This window comes from Trachemys scripta, chromosome 1 (genome assembly GCF_013100865.1).
Source record: "Trachemys scripta elegans isolate TJP31775 chromosome 1, CAS_Tse_1.0, whole genome shotgun sequence".
In the NCBI taxonomy this organism is placed as follows: domain Eukaryota; kingdom Metazoa; phylum Chordata; order Testudines; family Emydidae; genus Trachemys; species Trachemys scripta.
Window position 1 is genome coordinate 138,298,766 of NC_048298.1, and position 19,610 is coordinate 138,318,375.

A 19,610-nucleotide genomic window follows, 5' to 3' on the forward strand; every position below is an offset into this window, starting at 1 on the left:
ATGCAGACTAGTGGGAGCTAAGTCCTTCCTCCTCCAGTGCAGAGGCGACGCGTGGGGGAGCATGGAGGGGTCAAATGCAGGGCAGGGAGGGAGAGGAGCTCTATCCTCCTCTCCCTGTGCCTCACCCCTTCCCCCCGCCTGGCATGTTCGGCTTCTCTCCCTGGCAGCCATGCGGGGAGTGGGACAGAGCTGCAGCTACCAGGGAGAGCAGCAGAAGCAGCAAAACATGCAGGGGGAGGTGCAGAGAGCCCACCCCCTCACGGGTAATGTGGAGTGGGGAGAGTGCTGTGGCCCTGGGCTGGGCTCAGGGTGGGAGGAGTCACTGGGCAGGGGAAACATGTGGAGCGGTCACGTGTCCTCACATTTACCTTGTGCCCCTCCAGTATGGGTAGGCACCAGTTGTCTATTGCCTGTCTGAAGAGAGGGGGTGATGGTCTAGAGACAGGGGAGGCCCCAGTTTGCCCAAAGAGGAGCACTGGTGGGTCAAACACGAGCTCAGCAGACCACTCCTGTGCGGATGGTCCCTGACACCCCAAGGAGGGTAGAGGCCATAGTGCAGGAGCAAGACCCGGGGTACACCCAAGTGGGGAAGTGCCTAAGGGACCCATCTTGATTTAATCTTGCCCCATGTGAACCCCTGAAATCCACTGCTTAAAAATGAGGAGAGAGGAACACACCATTCCTTGGGAAAATATATATCAAAACGGAAATTACCTCAGAACAAATCCATCCAAACAGGAAATAACATTAAACATATATATGAACAGGAAATTACCTCAAAAGGAGCTAGCTAGGACAAGAAATGACCTCTACTTGCTACCGTGGCAGAAACAGGAAGCTAAATCATGGTTATGGACAGAAAAGCCATTATGAAAACATGGCATCTGGGTATCTCTGCATTTATTTGTCCCACCTTCAAGGCTGGTGGGCCCAATCAGTTTGTGAGCCTGGAAGGAGGTTTCTCTCACTGCTGCTAGCACCCCCAGCTCATTCCAGCAGTGTTTGCTTTGTGCATGCACATCTCTGATAAGCAGTGAGGGTCCCACAATCAGAGCAGACTCAATGAGGTTGGCAAAAGCCAAATGAAATGCCTTTTGCTCCTTCTGTGAGTCTATCAGCTCCACATATGGAGTTTGGGGGGCAAGGAGACCATGGGAAGGGATTCTCCTGTGGTGTATCTATCTTTGTAATTGCTATGTGCAACTCCTGTTTCCTCTGTGCTGCACTTCTGCATGTCCAGGAATCTGCTATTTGCTGGGGTGGCTGCCATTTTTGTAAGGCAGAGTTTCTGCAGCCTGTTGCAAAGGACAGACACACATTGGACTGTCCCATGGAGAGGCCACTTTCATTTGTTTCTGTTCTTCTTTTTTTTACCACTTCCCCACAAAAATATTCCTATGGCAAGTACTGGATCCCCTCCCAGGTATTGTCACTGTGGGGTTGTGGTACCCGAGCCCCTTCTAGAGATCGGACAGCATGCTCAATGGCCAGCACTAGAGGTGCTCCATGCACCATGTTCACATTGTGCGTGAGCAATGGAGGATTCTTTACTAGGGTTTGGAGACAAGAAAGGGTGCATGTACACTAGGCACAAGGCTTAAACATGTATATTAACTGATGTCACAGTCCAGTAGAGAGGTAATGGGCTGCCCGCAGGGGTTAAAGTGGAGTGGGGTGGGGGCATTTCTCCCCTTCCTCTGCTAAATGCAGAGGGAGCTCCCGCTCTTCCCCCTGGCTTGGGTAAGCAGTGCCCCTCCACAGCTCACCCTGCTCCTTGGCTGGTGCTGTAAGAGAGCCCTCTGCTGTTTTAATCTCCTTTAACCCCTAGTTGCTCCTCTAGTCCATCCCTCTTTTGGAGTAATTAAGTGTTGGCCTGCAGACCCCACTGGCCCATCGTCTGGTGGGATCCCCTTTGCGCTGTCCTCTTGTCCTCCAGATAGTGAGAGTCTCACACCTCCTGTTTGTACAGGGCTCCTCCTGTGTGGTGCTGCTGGCCTTCAGCCAGTCACAGCCTGCTTCTCCGCTAGATACCTAGCTCTCATCCAGCCTCCTCATTGCAGCTCTCAGGCTGCCTGCTATCTAGCCTTCCCTCTGAAGCCAACTTCAAGCTGCCTCCAGCCTGCTGCTCCATTCTCACACACCTACCTCTGTCTCTCTCCCTGAGAAGGATCCCCTGCCCTTTGGATGTCAGGTCTGTTACCAGTCTGCTAAGCATTCAGGAGCCCTTATTTGCCAGATACTAAACTGTCTGGTTTTTGTTTATGGCAAACAGTAATGAAATGATCTCTTTTGGCTGGCCTGAGCCAAGACTGGGCTACAGTTTATTACTCCCCTCACTCACTCCATCTAAAGACAGGAAGTGAAGTATTTGCCTCAAGGAAATAACACAGTATTTGAACAACCATCAAACTTTGAATACCCTCAAAATTACCCTGGGCACAGTGTCCAGGTGATTGGAGTAGGGCCTTGAGGTGGGGTGGGCACACTCAGACACACACTCAGGACTAATCAAAAGGGAAACATTCTATGACAAATGATCTATGTATCAGTTTTCTCCCTCTTGACTGGAGGCTGTTGCACCTTGTGTACTGTTGCCCTGGGCCTTGCCCATCTAGCCAAAGGATAAATATATCTCTGTCATACGTGTTATTTATTAGAGTGGTTCTGATTCCGAAGCAAAGATGTGAGTGATTAACAGTCACATTTTTCTCCACAGCCATATTATTCTCTAGCTTACTGATAAAGAGTTTATTTTGCGCACTAAAAATATAACTTCCTGTTCATGAGTATTATCACTTGCTGTCCATGAGTGATGTCACTCCTCACCATTATGTTTTTTGGTCCTTCCTCTCTATTGTGGAAGGTGGTCTTTACTGATTGTGTAGGCGGACCCACCTTTGGACTTTCAGCCTGATACATGGGGACTAAATAGGCTCAGCCATTAGTGATGACACTTCCTGCCCAAATGTCACTTCCTCTGTGGCATTTTTCCCATAATCCACCTCACCTTTCCCCCCTCCCTTGCCTTTCATCCTCCATGATTACATGAAAAAATTACATTTCACCACAGAACTGGAAAGAAGGTAAGTCTGTGCAGAACTTGTTTTCATGCAGGAGATTCACAGTGAGAGAGTTGAGGTGATGTATACAAAATGTCATATATAAGAATACACTTGCCTCCAAGAGGAGCCCCGAAGCAACATCCAACTCCAACCGCGCAAGCCGCCACCAGGAGTTCGAGCTGCCTGTACACATTCTGGAACAGAGAGCCCAGCCAGAGAAGGGCATGCCAGGGTTAGAGGGAGCACAGCCACAGGGTTAGTCCCCACATCCTCTGAAATGAAGCAACAGCCAGCAGCAAATGCAGCCGTCTCTGCTATCGTGAGCCGGGCTCTACACACTGCCAGTCTTTAGTACAGTAAGCTTGTCTCTAATATGGAGATCTGGTCACTAAGTACAGCTAAGGTCAACTGTACTAAAGTGATGTGGTGCCTGCATGCCACCAATCTACTCCTGTGCACCAGTCTCTATACAGATCTGGTCTATGTAAACAACTGCTGTAGTTATCTTATATTACACAGCCAGTCTCTGCAGGGAGCCAGTCTGCACAAGCTGTTTCTATTACAGTGAGTCAGTCTCTCTATATAGCATATAGTTAGCCTCTAGGGACACTGCCAGTCTTAATAAGATCACTACAATGATCTTTTTACTGCAAAGGCTGTTTCTACAGCAGACATATAGACCACTCCTATGATTAGCAGTGCTCTGTGCATGCACATTCTAAGACAAACTGGTCTTTATGCAAAGCTATTTGGCAAGTCTTTATGCATCGAGGGTGACTACAATGAGGTAGCTTATGGCTTTAGCACTATCAGAATCCAGACTTGCCAGACCATATTCCTAGCCAGTCTGTTCTGTAACTTAATAGGCCACATACCTGGCCAGTCCTTATAACTTACTGGACTGTATACCTGGCCACTCTCCATAATCCTGGCCAGTACATGTAATGTACTGGTCTGTAACACCTTGGTGAACTCACTGCGTTCCCTGTACCAATATCCTGCCCCCTCCCCTGCTATGCCCTCCTCTGGAGAAGAAATCATGTTGCCTCTACCAGGAGATGGAGAGCTTCAGGATAAGTGCACACAGAAACCTGTGCCTTACCTCATACACACCACAGAAGATTGACATGAACTTGCTGAGCACAGCAGCACAGATGCTGGCAATGTGCACAAAGGGACCCTGTTAGAGAAGAGAAGGGGAAAGACGATGAGGAAAGAGGGTCAGTGACATTGTGCCACTGACATGGATTTAATAAACACAGATGTTGAAACACGCTCTCCTCTCTCTCTCTCTCTTTCTCTCTGGTTATCTCTGCCTCTCTCCCCCCATCTGTCCCCTCTTTCTCTCAGGTAGGAAATCAGTGATTTGAAGGTATCTCAGCATCTTCCTGTGACGGGTTCAGTCACAGAGACACCCTTGTGAACTGTCACCTGACATGCTGGAATTACCTCTGAGCCCGTTTTCCCTGTCAGCTTGGGACTCCAGAACCCTACCTTGTTGAGCCAGACATACTAGCCTGCTGCAACACAGACCTAGGTCTGGTCCTCGCCCCCAAAGGTGCAGACTTTAACCAAAAACTGCTCAGCAAGTACTCCTGTCTCCAGAACCCAGACATCCAGTTCCCAATGGATCCAAACCCCAAATAAATCCGTTTTACTCTGCATAAAGCTTATACAGGGTAAATTCATAAATTGTCCACCCTCTATAACACCTATAGAGAGATATGCAGCTGTTTGCGCCCCCAGGTTTTAATCATTTACTCTGGGTTAATTAATAAACAAAAGTGATTTTATTAAATATAAAAAGTAGGATTTAAGTGGATTCAAATAATAACAGACAGAACAAAGTAGGTTACCAAGTAAAATAAAGCAAAAACACACGAGTCTAAGCCTAATACATTAAAAAACTGATTACAGATAATATCTCACCCTCAGAGATGTTCCAATAAGCTTCTTTCAAAGACTAGACTCCTTCCTAGTCTGGGCCCAATCCTTTACCCTGGTACAATCCTTGTTAGTTCTAGCTCAGGTTGTAACTAGGGTTTACTCATAGACTTTAAGGTCAGAAGGGACCATTATGATCTTCTAGTCTGACCTCCTGCACAATGCAGGCCACAGAATCTCACCCACTGTGAAAGTAAAATGAATTATATTAAAGAAATAGAATGAATTAAAGAATGCTGTATGTACCTTTAAGTAGAAATGAGAAATGCTGCAAGCCAGGGGGCAGGAAAGCAGACATTAACTGCTTAATGAATTGCCCCACTTAAGGGCAATTGGTGAAGCATTAGCCTTAGATTGATAAGAGTTAATAAGGAAGCAGGATATGCATATTGTGCCCTATGCAAATTTTACAATTTTGCTCTCTCTGTCCCTTTGTTTAGTTCGCACCCTTTTATCTGTATAAATAAGACTGTTTGAATCTTGCATGGGGGCTCACATTATCTGAATGTATTAGCAGAGCGCTGTGCTAATAAAACAGAGTGGTCTAACAAACTCTGAGTCCTGAGTCTAACTTTGACAATTTGGAGGTTCCACCGAGATGGCAACTGTCTTCACTGGTGCTGTGTGATTCCTGACCATTTTTGTAGGATGACCGTGGCAGCCGGCACCTGGGCATTTGGCCCAAGCGGTCCTCCTCCTGAACGGAAGGGCGCACAACCACAGTGAGGTCTACGCCATCGAACCTGTTGGTTCCCACTCTGTTCTGGTAGGGATCCCGGGAACAGACATCAGGAATCTGGTCAGGTAATTATTTCTGTGTTTTGTCCAGACTGAGGACTGTCCTGTCTCTGTGTCTATCTGTCCTCCTGTGGAGTGTTTGAGTCTGGGTGCCATCTCCGTCTGGGAATCGGCCGACCAAGGGGTTCCTGTCTCCACGGTCTGAGTAAGTGAAATCTGCACAATCGCAGCCGCACTGCACCTTGGGCAAAACCCTTGGTGTGAAAGCAAGGGCGATTGAGGCAGTAGCCTGTGGGCTCCTTTTGTGTGTTGCACCGGGCATCACTCTGACGAACCTGAATTTCCTTCTTGTGTGATTGGTGTGTGTAAAGTCCTCCTGTATTGGTAACCAGACGTCTAAGTCGGGACAGTTCCCTAAAGGAACACCGGCTCAGTTTTAGGAAGGGTCCGGACTCCTGTAAATTTCTGGAAAAATGGTCTAGGCTAACTCAGGGAGATCCCAAAACTCAGTGGCCACTGTTAAAACCTTGGAACAAGGACCGAGTGGACATCTTAAAAAAAAAAAAAAAAAACTTCGGCCAGCCTAAAACTAAATTGGCTAAAGGAGAGGTTAATTGTTTCATGCAGTGGTGGGAAGAGGCAAATCGTAGGTGGACAAAATCAAAACTCGCCTCTCTCAAATATTCAAATAATAAATTAAAAGCTTTATTAAAAGACTCCTCTCCCACCACCAGACTGAGCGCTCCCCTTCACCCTGTTCTCTGACCAAAAAAAAAACACAAAAAAAAAACACAACAACCCCAGATCGATCCCAACTCCCTTCATACTCCCCTCTCATTGTAAAAAGGATAAAATGCCCCTTGTTCTGTTCCCCTTCGTTGTCTGCCTCAGAAACTGATTCTTTAGTGTTCCATTACCAATTCAGCAAGGAGGGTGGGCTCCTCAACTAGCCCCCACCCTTCCTGGTCCCTTTCCTTAAGCATTTCTTTCAAAATTGTGAAATGACCACAATATCACTCACAAAAATGGTTCATTGGAAAAAGCAGGATTGGGCCCAGACAAGCAGGCAAGCAACAGATAAAGAAACTAAAAAAAAAAAAAAAAAAAAAAAAACCAGGTTGGAAGCCCTAAGGGCATAGTGTCAGGAGTAAGTGCAAGTATGAACCCCTGGAACAATACTTAAAATGGTGAAATCTGAGTTGATAAAGGTGTCATTTTGGGAAATAAACAAGTGATTTAAGGAAAGAGAGTGAAAAGTTAACTCTACAGAGGCTGGAGAGAATTAAACAGTTAAACTTTGTGAAAATGTTAAAAAGGATCTTGTTAAAAGAATTCTTGGTTTCTTTGCAGCCATTCTAAAGGAAAAATGGGCCCTTTTCCAGAGGAATGTCTGTAAATAATCCAGGTAAAGAGACTATCTAATTAAAATCATTTGACTATGGACAATTGAGTCAAATTTGCTAAAAGAACATAGGGGGGGTTCTATTGGAACTTAACTGCCCCAAATGTATAAAGGTAATGTAATCTATGTACAGCTATGTAAAAACAAAGCAGTGTAAGAGGGATGTTAAGGGAGAGAAAATGTGTATGTATCTGTCTGTCTGTGGGAATATGTGAGGTTTGTAAAACTCCTGTTTTGTAAGTTTAAGATAAATTGGTTTTGTTTTGTTTATAATGCCACTAAAAATCCATTTGACTCTTTAATTCAAAGTTGCAAAACTGACAGACCTTTTTGCCAGACACAGGTAATCAGTGTTGGTTGACTTTGAGATTTGGTATTTAACCCTTAAGGGGTAACTTGATTCTTTACAAAATTTAAATGTTTTCAAATAAAGACCAAGTCATGACTGCAGCAGGACAGTCAAAATCAGAAAAATAGGGAGAGATTCTGGATTCTGTTTGTTTGTTTGTTTTTGTAACAAAATAGCAAATGAAAGCTGTAGGAAAAGAATAAAGACAGTGGCCCTCTGAAGCAACAGCAGGGGTGAGGTGCACAAAACAAAAAGAAGAAATGTTAGAAACACTGAGCCTTAAAATGGCTCTGTGTAATCAGACTGTCACTTTGATAAGGGTACATAAAACTCTGTAAGAACAAAAGAAACAGTTACACCTTATGTAAAAATTAATATGGCTAATGTTTTAAAAGTTAAAGTATAGAAGGAATGTGCAGACGTGTGCAGTGTATATTATAGAGGGGGTAAAAGAAATGCAAACGAAACATGCTACTTAATTAAAATCCTATTAGGGCTCCAAAGGAGCCACAATAGACTGTGTTTTCTTTTTCAGATCTGTGTGTGTTTTGGAAGCAAGAGTTAAAAGTAATCAAAACTCTGGTAAAAGTTAATTGTGTTCCTTTTAAGACAGAGTCTCTGAGCTCTGCTAATGGTTTTGAATCCAAAAGCCAAGCCTGTGTGGATGCAAATTATCTAACTGATAAAGGAAGTGAGAGAACTGCCAGCACAAAGAAGTTGCAGATAAAGAACATACCTGGTCAGCAAACAAATTGTCTAAATAAAAGGCACGGTATAACAAGATACCTTTAATTAAAATAAATTTAATGTTAATAAGTACCCCTGTAACAATGTATAGTGTGTATGATTTTTGGAAAAAAAAATCCTTTATGGTAATGATGCTTTTCAGCTGTTACCTGTGAACAAACTTAAAGCTTAATACAGCAGGAAAGACATTGTAACCTTGGTCTGCTGTAAAGGGAAAACTGAGGTACACCACCTCATGGATTTAATGACTGAACAGTGGGATAATTTCCCCATAACTCTTAAAAGATAGAAGCCATTAAAACCTGGCCTGCCTATAGAACAAAAACACAGGAAAATATGGAGGTAATTCCTCTTGTTTTGCCTGCAATCAGCAAGGGTATTTGTAAAAGAAAGGAATATTTTAAGCAATAATGAATGCCACCCCAAAAGGGGTAGAAAAATGTTATTTTTGTCTTTCAGAAAAAGCTAATATCAGCTACAGGACAACCTAATAAGAAACAAATAAAAGTGGGTATGCTTATCCATGCCTGTTGCTCCAAAGCCCTGTAGTAAAGACATCTCACTAGGATCCTGTATGTGGGATAAAATGAATAATGAGACCAAAGTACTGTATAATGGGCTATGTGTATGTGTTAATTCTTGGGGGGGAAAGTGTTTTAAAAGAATGGAAGTGTTAGCAACCTTCCAATAGACAAATGTAAATGTAATGTAAGTAATGTGTTTACAAAAGGTAAAAAGGTAACATAGTTCCTAAAACAAACAAAAGGGCAATGTGGGAAACCGAACCATTCATATTATACATGCAAATGGCAACATGTTAAGAATTGCCACTGCAGAAAGACATAACAGCTTACCATTGGTATAATATATTTTCTGAATGGTCTCCCACAACTACTGGCGTACTAATGTTACTAACCCTAATTGTTTTTGATTTTAAATTGTATGTGTTTAATTGTAACGTTTGAAATGTGCTGTTGGATAAAACAAATGTATGCAAAGCTAGAGCCACAGGCCCAAATCACCTCCCAGTATTTTCTATTACGTGGACTAAATAAGAAGTGACACTGGCGATTAATAATCTTAGTGTCAAAAGGGGGATATGTAGGAGCAGGATTTTATAATGTCCCATAAGAATTAATGTATGATTTGATTTCATCCCTGTCAGCCACCCTTTTTGAATAGCAGAAAGGAATGACAGACCAGAACAATCCTTATGACTGATTATGGTCACCCTTTTGTTTTAGAATAAGTTATAATGTCTACTATGGTTTCCTATATGTATTACAAAGTAGGCCTCTAGTTAAATATACATTTCTTTGTTTTAAGGTTTAGTAAGTAAGAAACAGGATTCTCTATTGTGTCTATGTTAAGTAGATTAGAGGAACATTGAAGGCCTGGGTCTCAATGTAAATTGTCTTGGTTATTGATTGTAAAACTTAGCAAGGTTTAATTTGCAATGCCTTTTTGCTCCATATAAAATACTACTGTTTGTATTCTCAATCTGTGTGAATAAGGAATGTATGCATCAGGAAAAGATAAGGTGTGAAGGCCATTGTTATAGCCAGAGTCAAGGAAGAAGAAGTAAAGAGACTTAAAGGACATCAAAGAATCATCAGGTACTGCTTACTATCCAGATGGCTGTTAAACTGTCTGGCATCACAGCGTGCATACATGCTTCGCAGTGTAAGAAGGCACCCCCCAGCAAACCAATCACCTCAGGACCACGCAGAGTCAAATTTGACTCCAGAAGAAGACGTAGAGGAACAGCCTGCAATACCTTACCATCTACGCTCTCGTAAGGGTTGCCAGAAGCAGACGAGGACCTAAAGCAAGGCCCAAAAAGAAGCAGTAGTGAGCCTAGCGCCTGCTGCCTGGTGGATGTAAAACCGTGACTGCGGTTCCCTCAGTTGAGGTTGTCAGAACCGGAAGGGCCTTGCCTCCAACATGAGCCTCTGGTGGCGCCTGTTCCTCGGCTGCTGGTGTCTTAAGGTCTGGGGAGTCCACAATGACAATTCTTTTATCCAGCAGCAAGTGTGGATAGCTCAGACTCTTAATATTTCTAATTGCTGGGTCTGCAGCCACATCCCAGCTCACTCTCAAGCTGGTGTTCCTGTCCTGGCAATCCCACTCAATTCCCCAGACCTCACTGGAGGACCTCGTCCGTTTAACAAAACATGGAACAATAATGACACTTGGGAAGCAGTGGGAATAAATGTATCTAAATGGATAAGTGTGGTGGAGGGAAAAGGTCATTGGTGTTGGGTGTGTAATGGGACAGGGCTGGATCTGGGAAAAAGTCATTGCCTTCAGCATATTGTGGCCAATGGTGTATGGGATTATTCGAACAAAACTAAAGAGTGGCGGGCCGGGTATGGGGATATGAATTTTTTCTCGACCTGGGATCAAACAGAAAAATCAATCTCATGTTCCCCCTACAGTAACCTTAGTGAAAACAATACAATCTTTCAATGCCATGCAAATAACACCACTCCTCGTAAGGAGAATTACCCTGTACCCTTCGGAGGATATTACTCCTCCTTTGTAGGCACCTATGTGACAAATGGGTGCAACCAACCCTTCCCGGCCTTAATAGGCCATCATTGGGTTTGTGGGACCAAAGCTTATACTGTGTTACCAGCTAACTGGTCAGGTATCTGTTATCCTGCCTGACTCTTCCCACAATTCCGAGTGCTAGGGTCCTTCCCACGAGAATGCCTTCGTAATTTCAGGCAAAGAAGAAGGGACTTTTCAGATGCCCAATGGTATGTAAATAACATAAGCCCCTTGACCTGGGAAGAGGCCATTGGCGGTTCCCTTATCCCACTTGGGGGAGTAATACACCATGCAAAAAGGCTCCTAAGGTTACAAGCAGTAGTTGAAATAATGGCAAATGAAACCGGAGAGAGTTTAAAGACCCTGGCCAAAGAAACAGGGGCGATCCGACAGATGGCCCTCCAAAACCGTCAGGCATTGGACATAGTGCTGGCGGCCAAAGGAGGGACCTGTGCTCTCATTGGAAAAGAATGTTGTGTGTTCATACCTGACGACACCAATGAGGTAATAGATCGCGCTAGTCACTTAGAACAAATTGCATATCTTCCCCATGAAGAGCCAAGTTCTTTATGGAAGTGGCTAAGTAACCTATTCAATTTCTCTGGCATAGGAAACTGGTTGTTTCAGGGAGCCCTGACTATCCTGTGTGGAATCCTAATGATTTTTGTATGTTTTCAGTTAATCTCCTGTTGTATCCAGAATTGTGTAAGGTATGCCACCCAGGTGACTGCCCCAAAACAGAGTGCTAATATGATGATGTTAAATATCACTGATGAACGAAGAGATAAAGAACTATTAATATGTGGAACCCAGTAATTGTTGGTCTTTGCGTAAGCTTGACCAAAAGGAGGGATTGTGAAAGTGAAATGAATTATATTAAAGAAATAGAATGAATTAAAGAATGCTGTATGTACCTTTAAGTAGAAATGAGAAATGCTGCAAGCCAGGGGGCAGGAAAGCAGACATTAACTGCTTAATGAATTGCCCCACTTAAGGGCAATTGGTGAAGCATTAGCCTTAGATTGATAAGAGTTAATAAGGAAGCAGGATATGCATATTGTGCCCTATGCAAATTTTACAATTTTGCTCTCTCTGTCCCTTTGTTTAGTTCACACCCTTTTATCTGTATAAATAAGACTGTTTGAATCTTGCATGGGGGCTCACATTATCTGAATGTATTAGCAGAGCACTGTGCTAATAAAACAGAGTGGTCTAACAAACTATGAGTCCTGAGTCTTTGACACCACCCACTCCTGTAACAAACCACTGACCTATGTCTGAGCTATTGAAGTCCTCAATTTGTGGTAGGGTGACCAGATGTCCTGATTTTATAGGGACAGTCCTGATATTTGGGGCTTTTTCTTATATAGGTTCCTATTACCCCCCACCCCCCATCCCGATTTTTCACACTTGCTGTCTGGTCACCCTAACTTGTGGTTTAAAGACTTCAAGGTGCAGAGAATCCTCCAGCAAGTGACCCATGCCCCATGCTGCAGAGGAAGGTGAAAAACCCCCAGGGCCTCTGCCAATCTGCCCTGGAGGAAAATTCCTTCCCGACCCCAAATATGGCGATCAGCTAAACCCTGAGCATGTGGGCAAGATTCACCAGATAGACACCCAGGAAGAATTCTCTGTAGTAGCTCAGATCCCACCCTATCTAGTGTCCCATCACAGCCCATTGGGCATATTTACTGCTAATAGTCAAAGATCAATTAATTGCCAAAATTAGGCTATCCCATCAGACCATCCCTTCTATGGTTTTCTCATGACTGCAGCCTTCTTTGTTCTCTTCCACCCCCTTTTATAGCTTTGGCACAAGGCGGGAATCTTTTGTCTCTTTGGATCCCCACCCCTCCTTCTAAATGGAAAAGCACCAGGTTTAAGATGGATTCCACCATTCTTCCTGGGATGGCTTACATGAACACAGGAAGGCTTGCAAGTAAACAGAGCCATTTACAACCAATTGTCCTAGTCAATGGGAGCCATCAAGATTCTAAACCATCATCAATGGCCCACACTTTGCATAATTACAATAGGACTTCAGAATTATACTTTATATTTCTAGCTTCAGTTACAAGAATGATACATACATACAAATAGGATGAACACACTCAGTAAATTTGTAATGATACCTTACAATAGATCTTTTGCATAAAGCATATTCCAGTTACATCATATTTACACTCAAGCATATTCCACAAAATATTATGGAGTGCAACTTCACACTTCCTTTAATCCTTTCTCTACCGAACCTTTTACAGAGTCAGGAAAATGACCAATGGGAGGTCAATGCTGTAGGGAAATTCAGAAACAAAAGCAGAGCAGTGGTGGTGGAGTGAAATGGCCCCTTGTCCAAAAAGATAAGATAGTTATAGCCCCTTCCTCCCCAGGGCTTCACAGTGCCCGAAGAGACTCCTATACCTGCCTCCCCCTCCCTGGCCATCACTACACACACACACAATAGCAACACTCACCTCTTTCCCTATAGGCATGCCACTCCCCAGCCCAGCTGTCAGGCCTACAACTTTGGCCACAAAAGCTTTGAGTGTGAGGTATTCCTTGAGGACCACTCCACGCATGATTGTCTTCAGCTCAGGAATCCCAGACCCTGAAAAAAACCAGAACAGACAATGAATAAATAAGCCATAGAAACAAGGAACATGCCATTCAGAAAAAGAGACAGAGAAAAGCAGATCTTCCCTTGCCCCCTGCTCTCACCAACAGCCTGTGGGGAGACGAGGTGGCAGAAGACAGCAGCAAAGAGGATGAGGATGAGGGGGTAGGTGACCCAGGCCAAGTACTGCATAGGGACACTCGGGTGCAGCTCCTTGTACATCCACTTGTAAGCTGTGGACAGACAGAACAGGAGTCAGCGAGAGCAGCACCCCTTCCCCCCCAAAGGGGTTGATGAGCATCAAACAAACCCAGCTCAAAAGCACGGGTTGGCCCAACTAAGAACAATCCAACCACGTCCAGGATTGAACCCCTCAGCAGAAAGGGGTCCTGCCAGCAGAGGGCAGGTGTCACAGGGAGCAGTGTGTATTAAGGGGATGTGAAACACAAGGGTGAATGAACCTGAAAACTGAATTCACCCCAGTAGAAAGAGGTTTCTCCCAAAATAGGATGTGGGGTCTGGATTAGAGGCGCTGTGTGTATGTATGTATCTTGAGGGGAGAAATATAATATTAAATTAACAGGACTTCATGGTCAAGCCTTACTGTTCTACCTTGGCCTGTAACTGTTAAATATCCTAAGCTAAGCAGCGGATGTCTGGCCTATGTTTTGAGGAGAAACTTCCAGTTAAATGAATGTTCTGCAACAACTGTGTGACTTTTAGAGCAGGGGTCTCAAACTCAAATGACCACGAGGGCCACATGAGGGCTAGTTCATTAGCCAGAGGGCCGCATCACTGACACACACCTCCTCACTGCTCCCGGCCCTGCCCCCACTCCACCCTTTCCATGAGGCCCCGTCTCTTCCCACCCCTTCCTTGCCCCCATTCCAACCCCTTCCTCGAAGTCTGCACCCCAACTCCGCCCCCTCCCTGCCCCCAGAGGGTGCATGAGGGGTGTGGCAGGGGCTCAGGGCAGGGAGTTGAGGTGCAGCAGGGGGTTGGGGTGCAGGCAGAGGGCTCAGGGTGCAGAAGGGGTGTGGGATGCAGCAGGGGGCTCAGGGCAGGGGGCTGGGTGCAGGCAGAGGGCTCAAGGCAGGGAGTTGGGGTGCAGAAGGAGTGTGGGATGCAGCACGGGGTTGGGGTGTGGGGTGCAGGAGGGCTTCGGGCTCCGGGGTGGCAGCGGCGCACACCGGGGCCGGGGCCAGGGCAGGCTGCCAGCCCCCACCCCAGCCCCGCTCTGCTCCACTCCGGGAAGTAGCTGGAACCATGTCCCTGCGGCCCCTAGGGGAGGGAGATGCAGGGCTCTTCACGCTGCTTGCCGCTCCTTCAGGTACCTCCCCCGAAGCTCCCATTGGCCATGGTTCCCCGTTCCCAGCCAATGGGAGCTGCTGGGGGGCGTGCCTGGAAGCCAGGGCAACACACGGACGGAGCCCTCTGCTTCTCCCCCCAGCCACAGGGATGTGATGCCAGCCAGCGTGGGGCTCGAGGGGGGCAATCCTGCGGATGTAGTTTGCCCACCCCTGGCCTGGAGGTAGGCGGGGGGGGGGGCGCTCGGCGGGCTGCAGGAAATAGCCCAGCAGGCCGCATGTTTGAGACCCCTGCTTTAGAGGATACTCTCCCCTCTGGTCAGTACTGATCCCAGTGCCCCAGCGAGAAGAGCTGTGCTCAGGGAGTGGTATGGGTGACAAACTAGGGGATATTCTGCCCTGGGAGTTAGTACTGACCCCAATGTCCCAGCATGGCACTATGGGGCCATGTGCTGCAGGGAGTTGGTGCTGAACATGGGATATTAGGCATAGAAGTGAATTGTTCATGTGATTTATGAGTCAGTTTCATAACACCTGAATGGGACCCACCCTGCAGGCTCTTGGCGCTGGCATAATCCATTCCCCAGCTCACCAGCGCCATGACCAGACCCAACAGAACCAGGAATATCCAGTCTTCTCCAAGCTTCTTGGTAACGTATTTCTGAATGTTTCTAGCACAGTCTGTGGATGAGAAAGAGTCTTGAGGCAAGAGGTTAAGCTAGGGAGGGTCAAGAAATATTGAGGAAGCCCCCTGTCTGTCTCTTCTTTCCCTTATTGAGTATGGCAAGATAGCAGTGTGACATTCTATACCTTGGGGGAGCACCCTGTAACCCCTATATTCCTCATTTATATATAATTGTGATCTTGCATACAAAGCAAGCCATGTGAGGTATCAAAAAAAAGGTTATAATCTGCTGAAAGTCATTTTTTCTATCCATATATGTATATCATTAATGCCTATGAAGTTGTGAGATTGTGTTGTATGGTTGTCACTAAAACATGCTATAAGTTGGGGAATCAGCCAGATATTAGCTCCCCAGAGGCAACAGCAAGGAAAGTAACCAATTTCCAGGCAGGATGTCAAACAACCCATCAACACCATTGTCCAGCAAGGGAGCTACAATGCAATGACTCACCTGCATGAGGCCACACCAGGGGAATTGCTCAACCTTGCCTGGAGACTCAGCAATGCCCCCAGACATGCCTGGACTTGTGCTCCCCAAGCACATAGGACTGAGAGTATAAAACAGAACTCAGTGGCCACATGCTGGGCCTTTCCCCTGCCCCCACCTATCCTGCAAGCAACAAGGACACCAACTGCGGGGACTGGCCCAGATTTCAAGGGTGAAATCTGTAATACTAGGGACTGCAATATCCAGTGGAGTGAGAAAAACTGCTTAATCTATATGTTGCCCAGTCTAATAGGGTTGAAAGTGTAGACTGCGTGCTTATATTTTATTTCTTTTAGTAACTAACTCTGACTTTCTGCCTATCACTTAATAGAACTTAAAATGTATCTTTTGTAGTCAATAAATTTGTTTAATTGTTTATCTTTACCAGCGAGTTTGTATGAAGTGTGTGGTAAATCTGCTCAGGTTTTGCAAAGGCTGGTGTATATCCACTTTCCACTGATGAAGTGGTGAACCAATTAATAAATCAGCATTGCTCGTCTTGAGCAGTGCAAGACAGTATATTCCTGGGGTATAGTGCTGGGAGCTGGGGGGATTTGGCTCTGGTGCCTTTCTCTGTGTGATTCATGAATGGCTCTGGGAGCACTCATGCAATATAGCTGGGTGTGGGGCTCCACATGCTGTTGTGCTGAGTGCTCACAGCGCCTGGAGGGACTTGCTGTTGATTGCTAGCAAGACATTGTGAGAGATAGCCTAGGCTGGAGAGAGTTCAGGGGGCACAGTGGTCCCACAGTCCCAGGCTGCACCCCGGGGATCCCATCACAAGCAGCTCCTGTGGAAACATCATGTTTGAGTGCTGAAGGACTTGGCACCTATCTCTGCGCTATACAGGACTGCAAAGTCCTCTGCAGTATGGGCAGGATGGGGAGTTTAACCTCTTGTGCACTGGAAGGAGAGATCTCCTCAAATGATCCCAAAAGTGTGAGAAAGGCCTCTCCATCCTGGACAGGAGATCTGTAACCTACTGTGTGATGGAATGAGAGACTGCTTTGAGAAAAACTATCCCTTGCTGTCACACATATTCCTGGGGGGAAAGTGGGAAAGGAAATTTAGCCTCTGCTAGCTTCTCCTCTTCCACCCAGTGGGACTTCTTCCTCCTTCTTCTGGAACAAGGCTCACTTGTCCCCCTTTTGCCCCACTTGAATTCCATCCCTCTGCACCTCCAGCTTGAACAGTGGCAGTCTGTCCATCTTTTGGTAATAAAGTGAGCCTGTCTGTCCAGTGGGGCTGAGTGGTCCTACCTTGGCATTTGGAGTACCGCTCCTCTTTGACCTCTGTCTGGCTGTCCCGTTTCTGGGGGCTCTGGCTGTTCCCTGGGGTCTCTTTCTCACTCAGTAGTTTTGCCACTTCCTTCTGTGCAAAGTCAGAGAGCTGGTCTGTGTACTGCCCATAGAGCTAGAGGAGCCGGCAGAGGGAAAGATGAGAGGGGAAAAGCAGGGTTAATATCCCAATTCACAGACAGCTCCACAGATGGACAGAGAGTTCCACAGTCATTCAGATGCAGAGACCCAAGCAAACCCAAACAGAGAAGACAGAAACACAGGAAGACCCAGACAGACAGAATTTGTCTCACTGTCCTTCTCCTCTGCTGGTCCCTACCTATTGGGAGGAAACGAGTTCACATCAACAGTAACTGATCCATTGTTCCCTGCCTACAATCTCTCCCCATCATCTCCAGCCACTTATGACTGGGCGTGATCTCTGTGAGCAGCTCCCCTCCACACCAAACATGGTCTGGGATTGTGGGTGGCATGAATACTACATACTCCATGTGACTGATCTTCCCTCAAACATGTCTGTCTCCTCTCACCATATTGCTGGGGCCAGGCCACAATCCAGTGCCTTCTCCAGGGCTACAGACTCCCAACAACTTCCATTCCTAGCAAGGACCAGCAGGCTCATTTAGAGCAGAATGAGGCTTTTGCTGACTGTCCCATCCTCCCTCCAAATTGTGTTAGAATTGATTCTGTGATCATTAAACCACCAGTGATAGTTCAAGCTCAGCTTGAATCTCTCAATTGTGACAAACCATCATTCTCCATTGCCTGGACTTAACTATAGTATCAAAGCTGCATTTTCCCTACTGTGGTTTAAAATGTGGCCTTGCTTTAAAAAGCATCTCCATATAAATGCTATGAGAGGGCTACGTGTTTATCATTTCTCAGATCAAACATATGCAGTTTACTAGTAAAAAACCATTTTCACCTGCTGCCAACTTTGCACATTCAGCCTGGTATTTGAGAGTCAAGCTGGGCTCCTTCCCTCTTCATAAACCATAATAAAGGTTCTGCTACACAAATTATGTCCTCACTGACACCTGTGCAACCGCATTGTCTTCAAAGTGTAGTCTTATTTGTGCCTGTAAACTGCCCCCCACCATCCCCCGAAAGGTACAGGTGTCACAGAGATCCTAATTTGACCTTTATTATGTTGATGTTGTGCATAGAATCTCTAAAGATAGTAATTTCATGATCTAATAAGAATATAAAAGTAGGGATCTATTATCAACCACCTGACCAGGACAGTGATAGTGACAATGAAATGCTAAGGGAGATTAGAGAGGCTATCAAAATAAAGAACTCAATAATAGTGGGGGATTTCAATTATCCCCATATTGACTGGGTACATGTCACCTCAGGATGAAATGCAAAGACAAAATTTCTTGATACTTGAAATGACTGCTTCTTGGAGCAGCTGGTACAGGAACCCACAAGGGGAGAGGCAATTCTCAATTTAGTCCAGAGTGGAGCGCAGGATCTGGTCCAAGAGGTAACTATAACAGGACTGCTTGGAAATAGTCAGGGCCACCCAGAGGATTCAGGGGGCCTGGGGCAAAGCAATTTTGGGGGCCCCTTCCATAAAGAAAAGTTGCAATACTATAGAATACTATATTCTCATGGGGGCCCCTGTGGGCCCCGAGGCCTGGGGCAAATTGCCCCATTTGCCCGCCCCCCCCCGGGCGGCCCTGGAAATAGTGACCATAATATAATAACATTTAACATTCCTGTGGTGGGAAGAACACCTCAACAGCCCAACACTGTTGCATTTAATTTCAGAAAGGGGAACTATGCAAAAATGAGGGAGTTAATTAAACAGGAATTAAAAGGTACAGTGACTAGAGTGAAATCCCTGTAAGCTGCATGGACACTTTTCAAAGACACCATAATAGAGGCCCAACTTAAATGTATACCCCAAATTAAAAAACACAGTAAAAAAACTAAAAAAGAGCCACCGTGGCTTAACAACCATGTAAAAGAAGCAGTGAGAGATAAAAAGGCATCTTTTAAAAAGTGGAAGTCTAATCCTAGTGAGGTAAATAGAAAGGAGCATAAACACTGCCAAATTAAGTGTAAAAATGTAATAAGAAATGCCAAAAAGGAGTTTGAAGAACAGCTAGCCAAAAACTCAAAATAATAAAATGTTTTTTAAGTACATCAGAAGCAGGAAGCCTGCTAAACAACCAGTAGGGCCCCTGGACGATCAAGATACAAAAAGAGCACTTAAAGATGATAAAGTTATTGCGGAGAAATTAAATGAATTCTTTGCTTGAGTTTTTACGGCTGAGGATGTTAGGGAGTTTCCCAAACCTAACCTAGGTGACAAATCTGAGGAATTGTCACAGACTGAAGTGTCACTAGAGGAGGTTTTGGAATTAATTGATAAACTTAACATTAACAAGTCACCAGGACCAGATGGCATTCACC

The 19,610-nt window shown here is 45.4% G+C and overlaps 1 protein-coding gene across 1 annotated transcript in view; it reads right to left on the minus strand.

The window, feature by feature from the left end:
• CLCN1 (chloride voltage-gated channel 1) overlaps positions 1-19,610 on the minus strand; it is an 81,601-nt gene that overhangs the window by 36,954 nt on the left and 25,037 nt on the right. The window contains exons 2-7 of the mRNA XM_034766358.1: positions 17,148-17,301; positions 15,266-15,397; positions 13,514-13,642; positions 13,270-13,403; positions 4,165-4,242; positions 3,178-3,256 (exon numbers count right to left, since the gene is read on the minus strand). Of these exons, the coding sequence (XP_034622249.1) occupies positions 3,178-3,256; positions 4,165-4,242; positions 13,270-13,403; positions 13,514-13,642; positions 15,266-15,397; positions 17,148-17,301 (706 nt within the window). The remainder of the gene's footprint in view (positions 1-3,177; positions 3,257-4,164; positions 4,243-13,269; positions 13,404-13,513; positions 13,643-15,265; positions 15,398-17,147; positions 17,302-19,610) is intronic.